Source organism: Mus caroli, unplaced genomic scaffold, assembly GCF_978045245.1.
Source record: "Mus caroli unplaced genomic scaffold, Mus_caroli_1 scaffold_20, whole genome shotgun sequence".
NCBI lineage: Eukaryota > Metazoa > Chordata > Mammalia > Rodentia > Muridae > Mus > Mus caroli.
Genome location: NW_028227275.1, coordinates 29,030,183 through 29,042,726, shown reverse-complemented (window position 1 = coordinate 29,042,726; position 12,544 = coordinate 29,030,183). Strand labels below are relative to the sequence as shown.

General features: G+C 40.9%; 1 protein-coding gene and 1 pseudogene across 5 annotated transcripts in view; both read left to right on the top strand.

Moving 5' to 3' along the window:
• The window catches only part of A1cf (APOBEC1 complementation factor), a 76,701-nt gene that overhangs the window by 41,038 nt on the left and 23,119 nt on the right, over window positions 1–12,544 (top strand). For all 5 annotated transcript variants that reach the window (XM_029472880.2, XM_021151318.2, XM_021151317.3 and 2 more), the window contains 3 exons: window positions 565–695; window positions 7,339–7,577; window positions 10,185–10,349. In XM_029472880.2, coding sequence (XP_029328740.1) covers window positions 583–695; window positions 7,339–7,577; window positions 10,185–10,349 — 517 coding nt within the window. In that variant the 5' untranslated portion in view covers window positions 565–582. The remainder of the gene's footprint in view (window positions 1–564; window positions 696–7,338; window positions 7,578–10,184; window positions 10,350–12,544) is intronic.
• LOC147000150 (bifunctional phosphoribosylaminoimidazole carboxylase/phosphoribosylaminoimidazole succinocarboxamide synthetase pseudogene) lies at window positions 702–7,332 on the top strand (annotated as a pseudogene).

The following is a 12,544-nucleotide window of genomic DNA, read 5'->3' as shown; positions in this document are numbered from 1 at the left end:
TCTGACATCATAGCAGTGGGGAAAGTACAGCCAGGAAGTTAGGTTAGCAAGGTCCCAAAATGAGTACCCTCATTTCCTGTTATAAATGTCAGTGACAGAGCATAGCCAAGTAAAGGTCGAAGCATGGAGACGTTAGAGAACAACTCAGAAGGCATGGGCAAATCTATCCGGAAACTGTGCTTCTGATGACAAATGCATTTTTGGGTCCCCAAGACATTACATAAATTTCCAGATACTTGTACGACAAAGGTCATTTGCTCTGCCAAAAGTACATTCTGTTAGCTGAGGCCAAAATGCCATTTGTCTATATTTTCTTTATTTAACTCGGCTTTTCCCATGAGTTAGATAATTAATCTAAAGCCAGCATAAAAGTATGCAAACCAGTCCCCATGGATACAAATGCCAAACATGGCAGGAGGCAGTTTGGCAAGTATGGAGTGTGTTTCTGTGTGTGTGTGTGTGTGTGTGTGTGTGTGTGTGTGTGTGTGTGTGTGGTGCATGTGTTTATGTACGTTTGGGAGAATAAATATGTAAATAAGAATGTTCTGTTTCTATTCATTACAGATTGGTAAAATTTATGAAATGAGATTGATGATGGATTTTAATGGTAACAACAGAGGCTATGCATTTGTAACATTCTCAAATAAGCAGGAAGCCAAGAATGCAATCAAGCAACTTAATAATTATGAAATTCGGTAAGTTCCTAGTCTGCTTGACACAAGCTGACTCTAAAGCCACACCTGCACCTGCTTTACATCAAGATAGCGTCCATGTGTAAGCTAGCTAAACTAGGAATAAAATGCGAGATCTTTCTTCGCTAAAAATGATCTGTTTAAACATCTATTTAATCTCATTAGTGAATGAGCCATAAAACCCACAGAAATAAAATTTATTAATTAACTAATTTCATTAATATGTACTGAATACTCTTCCAGATATTAGAAATAGATCAAGATATCCTCTGTTCCCATAGGACACAAATACAAAAGATTAAATAAATAACTCGCAAACATAAAACCACCGAGGAGGGGTAAGATTGTGCGGAGAGAATGCTACTTGAATTTGTTGGTTTTAAGAAAATACTCTATGAGAAAGTCAAATTTGATCTGATGTTTAGATGAAAAATTCAGTCAAGACAGTCAGACCCTAAACAAGGTTATACAAAGAAAAGAAAAAGCAACAAATGGCAAGTACAAAATTCCTAAAATTGAAACAAAATTGATGTTTGATGTGTTTGAAAGACAAGAAGAAAAACCCAGGAGGGGGGAAAGAAAAACAAATAGTTAAAGGTGGGAGAGTTGGGGAACATTGGTCCCTGCTGGAGAATCTGATCTCATTTACATAAAGACCTGGAACTGGAGGAGAATTTTAAGTGGCTTTATGATTTTAAAGCATGGTTATGGTTATACAGCTAACTACAGTAGAGGAGGACCCGAAAGAGGGAAACTGTGTCAAAGGCTGAGGCACATTCTAGATCTAGACAAGGAATGACAGTGACTCAGTGCGTGACAACAAGCAAAAGGGACAAAAAGGATTAAGAACTAGACATCCTGAGGAAGGCAGGCGAGGGGCGAACAGGATGACTCAATATCACATTCAGAATTTGGGCAAATAACATGGGATTTGACTCCAAGTATCTGTGAAAGAAGCTGTTCCATTGGGAAAGAGAGACTGGGGAGAGAAGGAAGCATGCGAAGTGTCCTCGTTGAGGTATTTGACCTTAAAGATGCACATCAGACACCTCAGGCAAGATACAGTGCAACTGTGTGAGAGTAGCGGCAGGAGGAGGGTCGTCACAGTTATAGCATTCTGCAGCATTGTAAACCATGAGACCCCAGGAGGGCATAACTGATGATATATAACCAGTAATCTTGTTTCTATAAGACCGTTTTTCTTGAAAAACAAACAAGAAAACACCACCAGGGATAAAACCTGTAATAAATCCTTTCTTAAAGAGACCCTGGACCACCTGAGAGGGCAAGGAACAGCCATGCAACAGCTAAGTCTTTGGGTCAGCCAAGCTTCACTTAAGGACCAGCAAGTAGTTGCTTCTTTGTGTCTCAATTTCATTTGTTTATGTATGAGTATGTATATGTGTGCTGAGTGTGCATGTGTGCGCATGTACATATGTACCTGCATAGTCCAGAAAAGGATCCCTGATCTCCTGTGGCTGGACATAGCAGGTGGTTTTGAGCTGCCCTACATGGATGCTGGGAGCCAAATTGGGCCCTTTGCAAGAGCAGTACATGTTTCAACTACTGACCCATCTTTCCAGCCCCAACTTTCATCTATAAAGTGGAGATTATATCCATTTCCCAGATTTGATTGTAAAGATAAGTCAAAGAGTTTTGAAAACTTAGTGCACTATTTAGGACATAGTAGCCATCAGATGATAAAACTTATAACAGTTCAACTCCAAGATTCAGTTTCCATATTAATCCCTTTTCTATAATGTGGACAAACCTTAAAATTACTGGAATCTTAACTTCGATGGCCACAGACAGAGTGGCCTCTCTCTCTAGTATTTCCCTACTTCTTATATGAAAGTACATTGCATCACAAAGCATCTTCATGTCCTGAGAAGAAATTAACAACTAGCTCAATTTTCTTCAACTCTTTTAGCTACATGTAGAATGACTGGGTATGGCAACCTTTAACTGCCTAAGCTGGTCAGTTCCAAGGCTGGGTTCTAGAACAGTTTGAGAGAAAGCACAAGTAGGCCTCCTCTCCCACACAGCCTCTGTGGAACTAAAAAAAATCTGTGTGGTATGCAGAAAACTGAATATCCCAATCAGGAGACCTGGGGGCATTTTCCCCTTTGGTAAAACCTTTGACTTCTTAGAACATCGCTTTTATCCTTGTACTTGATCATATCACACAGAGATCCTGTAAATATCATACAAAAATAATATACACTGACAAATTCAGAAAAGGCTTTGCAAAACTGTCATTTAACTTGCTTTTAAAAAGTCACTTTAATGCCGGGCGTGGTGGCACATGCCTTTAATCCCAGCACTGGGGAGGCAGAGGCAGGCGGATTTCTGAGTTCGAGTCCAGCCTGGTCTACAAAGTGAGTGCCAGGACAGCCAGGGCTACACAGAGAAACCCTGTCTCGAAAAACCAAAAAAAAAAAAAAAAAAAAAAAAAAAAGTCACTTTAGGGAAGTGGGGTCGAGTCAGTGAGCCTGCGTGGTGGGAAACCTGGGGACAGGACTCCAACCCCAAGCACAGCCAGCCCAAGGGCTGCCCCTTTTTCCCCGAGTGGTCAAAGCTGCCATCACCAATAAGATCACCAGCCGCATATTTCAGTTGTTACAGGAAGCTGGTATAAAAACTGCTTTCACCAAGAAATGTGGGGAGACTGATTTCATTGCACCCCAATGTGATATGATTCCCATTGAATGGGTATGCTGAAGAATAGCAACTGGATCTTTCCTCAAAGAAACCCTGGTGTATAGGAGGGGTACAAGTTCTATCCATCCCAAGTGGAGATGTTCTTCAAGGAGGATGCCAATAATGACCCACAGTGGTCTGAGGAGCAGCTCATGCAAAATTGTGTTTTGCTGGCCTTGTTATAGGGAAGACTGACGTGGGCATCATGAGTCATGACACACAAACTATTTTTGAAATTCTGGGGAAGTCCTGGCTGCCCCAGAACTGTACGCTGAAGATATGAAGATTGAATTTGGTGTTGATGTAACCACCAAAGAGATTGTTCTTGCTGATGTCATTGGTCATGATTCCTGGAGGCTATGGCCATCGAGAGATCGGAACCAGCAGAAAGACAGTCTTAACATTGATCTCAAAGAAGTAACTCCAGAAGGACTCCAGATGGTAAAGAAAAACTTTGAGTGGGTTGCAGACCGAGTGGAGTTGCTTCTCAAGTCAGACAGTCCGTGCAGGGTGGTAGGCTGATGCTAGTGCTACACCTCTGACCTTGTGACCTGTGAAAAAATTAAGAAGGCTTGTGGAAATTTTGGGATTCCGTGTAACATCCGCTCATAAAGGACCAGATGAGACTTTGAGGGTTGAAGCAGAATGTGAAGGGGATGGTGTGCCTACTGTATTTGTAGCAGTGGCAGGCAGAAGCAATGGTCTAGGCCCAGTGATGTCTGGTAATACTGCACATCTGGTTATCAGCTGTCTCCGGATCACACCAGACTGGGGAGCTCAGGATGTGTGGTCATCTCTTTGACTGCCCAGTGGCCTTGGCTGTTCAACTATACTTTCTCCAGAAGGATCAGCTCAGTTTGCTGCTCAGATATTTGGGTTAAACAATCACTTGGTGTGGGCCAAACTTCGAGTGAGCATATTGAACACCTGGATATCCTTAAAGCAGGCTGATAAGAAAATCAGACAATGCAATTTGTGAAAGAGCAATTTAATTTTTAGGAGAAAAGTTACGTAGTCCTAGTTTGGATTTAAAGAAAAACATCAGGCAAAAATCATTTCACATAAGAGAAAACAATTCAGTTTACTAATGAACAAATGGTACTCAATGCTTATGAGTTGGCACATTGTCAGTGGATATTATTAATATTTTCTAGCTCTACATAGTGATACGACCCTGTAACCTTAGCACTCCAGAGCCTGAGGCAGCAGGATCTCTAAGTTCAGGGCCACCCTGAACTGTGTATTGAGACTCTACTTGCCGGGGAGGGAATCTTTATAGTTAGTAAAATTGGCATGACATTACTAAATTTATTCTCACCCTCTGTATGGTCATTTTTTGGGTAAATATGTAATTATGGAACTGGAGCAATGTGTCTGCTGTATGAACCACTATGAAGAACCAGTGTGGCTCTCTTGCCGTCGACCTGAGTTTGGTTCCCAGTATCTGTATAGATTGCCTCACAATAAATACCCTTTAACTGAGGGGATCTGACCCCATGGCTTCCTTATGCACCTGCTCTCAAATACACCCAACACACACAAAATTTTAAAAAGTAAACTTTTTAAAAAGAGTATTGTTTCTAAATGGTAATAGCATTTTTTTTATTAATCAGTAGATAATGCTTGATCTGAGTTGATGCTTTGAAAATTAAAATACTTGTGTATAACAAAAAAAAATCACTTTATAATAATGAAATCACAAATGAAAACATACAGGGGGCTGGAGAGATAGTTCAATGGTTAAGAACACCTGAAGTGCTTGCAGAAGACCTGGGTTCAGTTCCCATCATCCTCATGGAGAATAATAACTGTCTGTAATTCTAATTTTAGGGGCTCTAACCTTCTATTCTCTCAGGTACTGGGCACAGGCATGGTACACATACACACGGGTGGGTACTCATACATACACATAAAATTAAATAAATATTTTTTAAATAGTACCTTTTAAAAATAAGGTTTAAAATTATACCATTTTTAAAAGCGTTCACCTAGATTAAGGTAGCCACTCCAACAAAGTATATATTCTAGTTAGATGGTTTCTGGAATGATAGGATTCCTCCTCTCTCAGTCTTCTATGAAATACAGACATCTTATCAGTAAGGACAATCCTAAGGAGGGTTTGATTTGAAATATATGTGAAATTGACTATGCAGGAGACTGATAGCTAGTTGTATCTATTCCACCTGAGGTTACTCACGGGGTCCTGCCAATGGTAGTGAAAATAGAGAAGATATGAAATAAATACCACCATGCTACAGGGTTATTATTCATTAACAGTCTTCTCTGTGAATCCCACTGTTGACTCTATAAAACAGATAAAACTACTTCTCTCACACAGGGTGTCATACAAATAACAAAAGTAAGGTACTTAAATCTCTGGCCCTCAAAGGGTTGGGTGATCTGTAAGTTGACTGGCAACTGTGGGGGTGACTGGTGGGAAGGGCAGAGGAAGGAGGGGAAATATAATAATTTGGAAAGATAAAGTATTCAAGAACAGTCAGTTCCCCATTTAGAAGTCAGAAGCAAGGTAAAGAAACAGAGAATCTTTACAAATTAGGAAGTGGGATAAATTCAACATGAACTAGTCAAGAAGAGACCACAGAGCTGCCTTCACGACTTCCATTCTGCTGTGGTCAATCTGCCAGAGAGAGAAAAAAAAAAACCTTCCTTCCAGAAAGGAACAATAACCTTTACTTTGCTGTCAGCCGCCATTTCTCCAGGGATGGATGAGGCTATTACCCAGAAAAGACCTGCAGTTATCACATCATCTTCCTCCCCATCAAATATTCACTGAGCATCCTCTAAATGCTGGCTTCTGGAGACATTAAAGTCATGTCCTTGGCTTGTGAGAAGGTCTATTTTGTCTCCAGACAATTCTAGGAAAGGATGTTGATCAGCCATACACATTTAGAAATTCTAGACTCTCTCCTGCTGACAAATGATATCAGAACAGTCCACTAACCATCAAAAAGAAAAACAAACAAAACCAGTGTGGGCATCCTTCCTCTTACTATAGGCAGCTCTGCAAAGATGAATAAACAGAGGCCTCAGGACCAGCTGCACCTCTCAGAATCAATTAAGGCCTTGCCCAAATCACTTAATTTCTTGGAATCTCAAGTTCATTATCTATAAAATAGAAACATCACCTAGTTTGCTCATCTTGCAGGCTTTTTTATATGGGACAAATAATAGAAGAAAATCTGTTACAGACAAGAAACTATTTCTATTTTATTTTATTTTATTTTATTTTATTTTATTTTATTTTGTGTGTGTCATGTACACCATGAGTGCATGGTGGTCAAAGGACAACTTGTGGGAATTTGTTCTAGCCTTCCACCAGGTGAGTCCAGAGATAGAACACAGATCATCACACTTACAATCAGGCACCATTATCCACTGAGCCATATTGCTGGCTCTTTGTAATTTTGGGATTGGGGGCAGTGCATTTTTTACAGTAATCATATCAGAACCGCTTCTTGATTTGGCAGTGACATAGATGCATCATGAGTAGTAGCAAACCCCAGTAGCACAGGGTGAGTTGGTGAAGTGAGGAGCAGGGCCCAGTATAGACAGATGCCTTAGTGCTAAGACATGTGGAGATGTCGGGATGTGGAGAAAACGGATGTCAAGTGGTGAACCTACATCCAGTCTAAAGAGACCAGGTTCTAATCAGCTTTCCATCTAGTGTCCCTTCTTACAAAGTTCAGAAGTCAAGACTGCGAACATCCAGGAGGCCAGTGGCAAAATCTGTGTAGCACACACAATGGTCCTGATACCACAAAAGAAAAGAGGGAAGGGGTATGAGTCTATACTGAAACATCTTTCCTCTAAAGAAACCATATTGTATTTGGAAGTGTTATACACTTGCGACCTCTACCACCACCCTCCATTACACACAGATTCTCACTTATGAAAACTGCTTAATTTTTCCCCCATCCCCGTTTAGGACTGGCCGTCTCTTGGGAGTCTGTGCCAGTGTGGACAACTGCCGATTGTTTGTGGGAGGAATCCCCAAAACCAAAAAGAGGGAAGAAATCTTATCAGAGATGAAAAAAGTCACAGAAGGAGTTGTTGATGTCATTGTCTACCCAAGTGCTGCTGATAAAACCAAAAACCGGGGATTTGCCTTTGTGGAATATGAGAGTCACCGAGCAGCTGCCATGGCTAGGCGGAGGCTGCTGCCAGGTAAACCATTTCTGAACAGAGACTGTCCCAGCCCGCAGCAGACCCCCGGCATGAGCGTCCCTGTTGATCTTCCTTTAAGCTCTTCATCTTGTTTATTTCTCTCACAGTTGATTCAGTTCCATAAAATGTTTATAGATGTGTATTTTGGAAAAGTCACACCTCTGCACATCAGGAGAACTTTGATCGATAGCAATCCCACAGAGAATCCTCCGCAAAGAAACTTTTTAAGATTAAAGAAATCCACCACGGATATAGCTGCATGAAAGTTCACAGGCGAGTTAGAATTGGGCTACGTTACCTATCACGGTGTACATACACACCAGTGTGTGACACACCATCCCAAGGATAACCAACAGACATGCTTTCAATGTGTTTCCCAGTTTCTAATAATTTCCATCTAATTAGAGATAAGAAATATGAATGTTCTTCCTGGACACCTCTATTTAGACAATTCAGACACACATGTGAGCACCAATCATCAATTCATGAGTTTAACGACACACCAACACTGCCTAGGTCAGACCAACACAGGCAAATATGCAAAGCTCCTTGGCTTGCTGTAAAATAGTCACTAAAACTCAACACAGTCCTATTGGAAGAAACTATCTAAACCACTAGTTCTCAACCTTCATAATACTGAGATTCTTTTTTAATACAGGTCCTCATGTTATGGTGACCCCCAACCATAAAATTATTTCATTACTATTTCACAACTGTACTTTTGTTACTGTTACCACTCATTATATAAATATCTAGTAGGAAGTATATCTGATGTGTGACCCACAGGTTGAGAACCAGTGATCTAGAGTGTTAAGTAGCTAGCACTAGGGTCTACTCTTAAGAAAACTATGAGAGATGGTGGGGGAGGTGGAACAGGACCAAACTCTAAAGTTATTTTGACTTATACAGACTTTCCTGACTGTACTTTTTGGTTTTAATAGCGGTGTTGATTGAACAGAGTGTCTTGAGCTTTGTAGGCCCACATTCTGCCACTCAACTATGTCCTTGCTCTGTGTACGTTCCTTATAAGTTAGCATATAAGGCATTGGGTATCATTGAGGTATGTTCAGTGTTTCGGTAGACTCTCTTCCCCCTCATCTTCTTTTCTTTACCTCCTCTGATTCCCAGACAGTTGTGAGCCTCTTGTAGGCTTTCAGAATTGAAGTCAAGTCATCTAGAAGGGCAGCTAATGCTCCTAACAGCTGGGTCGTCCCTCCAGCTCCCGTTACTATTTTATATGGTTTAGAATAGAGGTCTGATTTCCACGTGTGGATTAGGATACCCCACTTTACCCAGAAATCTTTTAAATATTATTTAGCACTGCCTGACCTCAAATCTGAGCTCCTCCTTCCTCTGCCTCATCAGGTACCACTATGCCCAGTGGAGCCTAGTGCTATTTATTAAAGAGTCTACACTTTCTGTTTGTATGCTTTTGGAGCGTTCTGCCAAAGACCACAATTGATTTGTAAGAAATAAGAGGGTGGACATTTGCTTCCCCTATATAATAATTACACCAATAGATCCTTCCTGACACTAATAATAATTTCTGATTTTGTTCTGTCAAATTCTGTGTTCCCTACAAGATAAAACTTACTTCCAAACAGTGAATTAAACAAGCAACCTAGATTTTCCACAAAATGTAGAAACTGAGTTGATCTCTCACCCTTATCCCACCACTTCAACCTGGAGCCTCTGGGGATATGGTGGCTGAGTGGCAAAATCCAAAGGGGAAGAAAGAAGTAGTGATAGGAAGTTACTGTTCGGTGGCAATCTTTGAAGCTGTAAAAGTGGGTGCTGCCCCCTCCTTCCACAAGATCATGATAAGAAAGAACTGAGAGGCTCATGGGAAACACACAGCATAGTAGGAAGCACCCAGTAAACTACCACTGTAGAGTACAGGAACCTCTCTGACTTGGGTCACACCCACTCTTTTAAGACAAGTTACAATTTCTTATCATCACCTGTCTTCTTAGTCTTCTCTGAATTGGGACTTTTAAATATATATATTTTTTCCTCCGAGTTCCCACATTGCCTGTACTCAGACTGAGAATGTGGAAGGAGCACAGTTGGTCTGAGCCCTGGATCAAATCTGAGAGACTGAGAACAAAGAATGTTTGGCCCCATCCACCCTGACTCCTTTGTGTATGTCTAAGTGATGGTGTCTGGCTAATAGCAACACATTCCAACTACAGCCAATGCTGTCCAAATGACCTCTTAATGTTTCATGGAGTCAGACTCTGTGTCTGAGCCCTAAATCTGCTCTTTCTCCCCTTTTATTATCTCACCTTAAAAACTACCTCCCCCCTTGAAAAAGCTGTCCTGAGAGTCAAATGCACCCACTGCGTCCTCACTCCTTCTCCATTTCAAACCACATCCTGCTTCTCTATATACATTCAATCATTATGATAAGCCACTAGTCACACTGAAGACTCTCCTACCAGACTCTCACTTTATTTAAATGTCTTTAAAAATCAATAGTAATCTTTTTTAGTGGTCTTGGTCATTTAAGACCTTAACGGTCAGTTCAATTTAAAAGACCATCAGCATGCGCTGAGATGATGTCGTGACTTCTAAATAATTCATCACTCTTCTGGTCATTGTCGACAGGAAGAATTCAGTTGTGGGGACATCCTATTGCAGTAGACTGGGCAGAACCAGAAGTTGAAGTTGATGAGGACACGATGTCTTCCGTGAAAATCCTGTATGTAAGGAACCTTATGCTGTCTACCTCGGAAGAAATGATTGAAAAGGAATTCAACAGTATTAAACCAGGTGGGACAAACGTGCAATTACTTCTTCAAAATGTGCTCTAGCCGGGCGGTGGTGGCGCACGCCTTTAATCCCAGCACTCGGGAGGCAGAGGCAGGCGGATTTCTGAGTTCGAGGCCAGCCTGGTCTACAAAGTGAGTTCCAGGACAGCCAGGGCTATACAGAGAAACCCTGTCTCGAAAAAACCAAAAAAAAAAAAAAAAAAAAAAAAAATGTGCTCTAAAAACACTTACGCCAGAGGCCATTACCCACAATGTTAAGGGGAATAGCTTTTATTTAGTCACTTCTCCTAATAGGTTGTATATTGTTCAGGTATTCCACCATTTTTGGATCCAAAAGAGACATATGGTCCTACAGCACTTAGGAATATTATGGTTTATATTCATCTGTGTAGTTATTAATGAATACACATCACCTCTGCCAAACTAAATTCTATGAGTTACCCTCCCTCTAGTTAGCTCCTCTGTCCCTAGACCCTCAGACTAAGAACAAAGTAAATATTTACTATGTTAATGGTGTCTGGCTCTTACTGGAGGTCTAACCTCTAACACAGCTTTCCTAACCTCTTTGCTACTGACATTTGGGGGGCAAATCATCCTTGGTAGATTGAACAGGGTATTGAACAACATGCAAGGTCCATGCCTTCCCCTGCCAGCTATAGCACTCTGCCCAGGTGACAACCAAAGGCATCTCCTGACATTTCCTGTTCATCTGTCTGGGAATGTCCTCAGTCACACCAGCCTGTGTCTATCATAAAAACATCTTCATGCAACTGAGAGTTTCTTGGGCAATTGCTATAGGATGCTAACAAACATGGGCCATGATGCTGTCCTACTAAGCCTCCTGACAGTGTTCACACCCTCAGATTGTAAGTGGATGTGATGTTACATGTATATTACAATGGTAATAAGCATATAACATTTTTTTTACAGATAATTAGCAGGGATATCATCTTTTTCAGTTGAGAGATTCTCAAACACTTCTCTTCCTTCACCCTCAAGAACTCTGCCTTCCCTGACATTCAGTATCATGGTATGGTTGGATACCAACAGCTGTGAATCCATAGTTACTACAGAAACTGGGGGAAAAAAATCCTCTAGAATTAGAGTGGGCGTGTTCACATCACATGCCATTTAACATCATAATGCCCTATCCTGCAGGTTCCCTGGTGGTGTCTATTATTTCCTATAATGCGGAAAAAACAGAGCTCAGAGTAGTTAAATCGTCACACAGCTAGCAGCTGGCAGACCCCAGATTTAACAACCTTCTGAACCCTCACACCAGCCCTCATTCCTTTCACACATTCATTCATTGCAGCTGCTACTCCATCAGTAGCTCCAGCATGCCACGCACTGTGGGAGGAATTAACAGATGTGAGCTGTGTGTGGAAGGAATTTATAGAGAAGTCACAGCTAAATTATCCTGTGCTTGGAATGCAGAGCAAAATCCTAAGACAAATCACTCATGGATAAATGATAGACCTCAATGCAGTTGTACCGGACTGGGAGCTAGTACATATGTGTATAGGTTTCATCTGCTTCAGGTTGGGTTTTGTTTTTCCCAGAGTGAATAATACTTACTTTCCCTTCCAATTAAAATGGCGCTTTTGTTTTGAAAGAGGTTAGAGTGAGGAAATGTTGAAAGACTGACTCTTTTCTTTATAGTGAGTGATTATCAGTCCAGTCTGAACATTTAAGATAAATATGCCTAGACTATAGTGTCCTGGAAGCTGTAAGAAAATAATGAATGCCAACTTGTTCCTTCTTGCCTCTTCTTCCTTTCTCTTCCCCCATCTCCTCCCATATCTTCAGTTACAACCACCCCCAGCATAATACTATATTATTATTAAAACATTTCCAGCAATCCTGGGGCACTTCTTAGGCCAGTGGCACAACACTTGGGGCTCTATAATGATGTGTGTGATGCCTAAAAGATTATGAACAACTAGCAGATATATATCCTGTGGAGATAGAGAAAAAATCCACAAATTTCTTCTTCAGTGCAACAGTATAATGTATCAATCTTTTTAAAGATTTGGGTTTTTGAGAGACCTCATTATTCATTGAAAATCTAACTTTGTATATCATTTGAACCCTGAATGACCTAGGAAAATACTGCATCAATATTCTGGAAAACAAATGACAATGGCCACAGAAACCTTGGGCCATTGATACTTTGTTCTCATGAAGTCTAGGGTA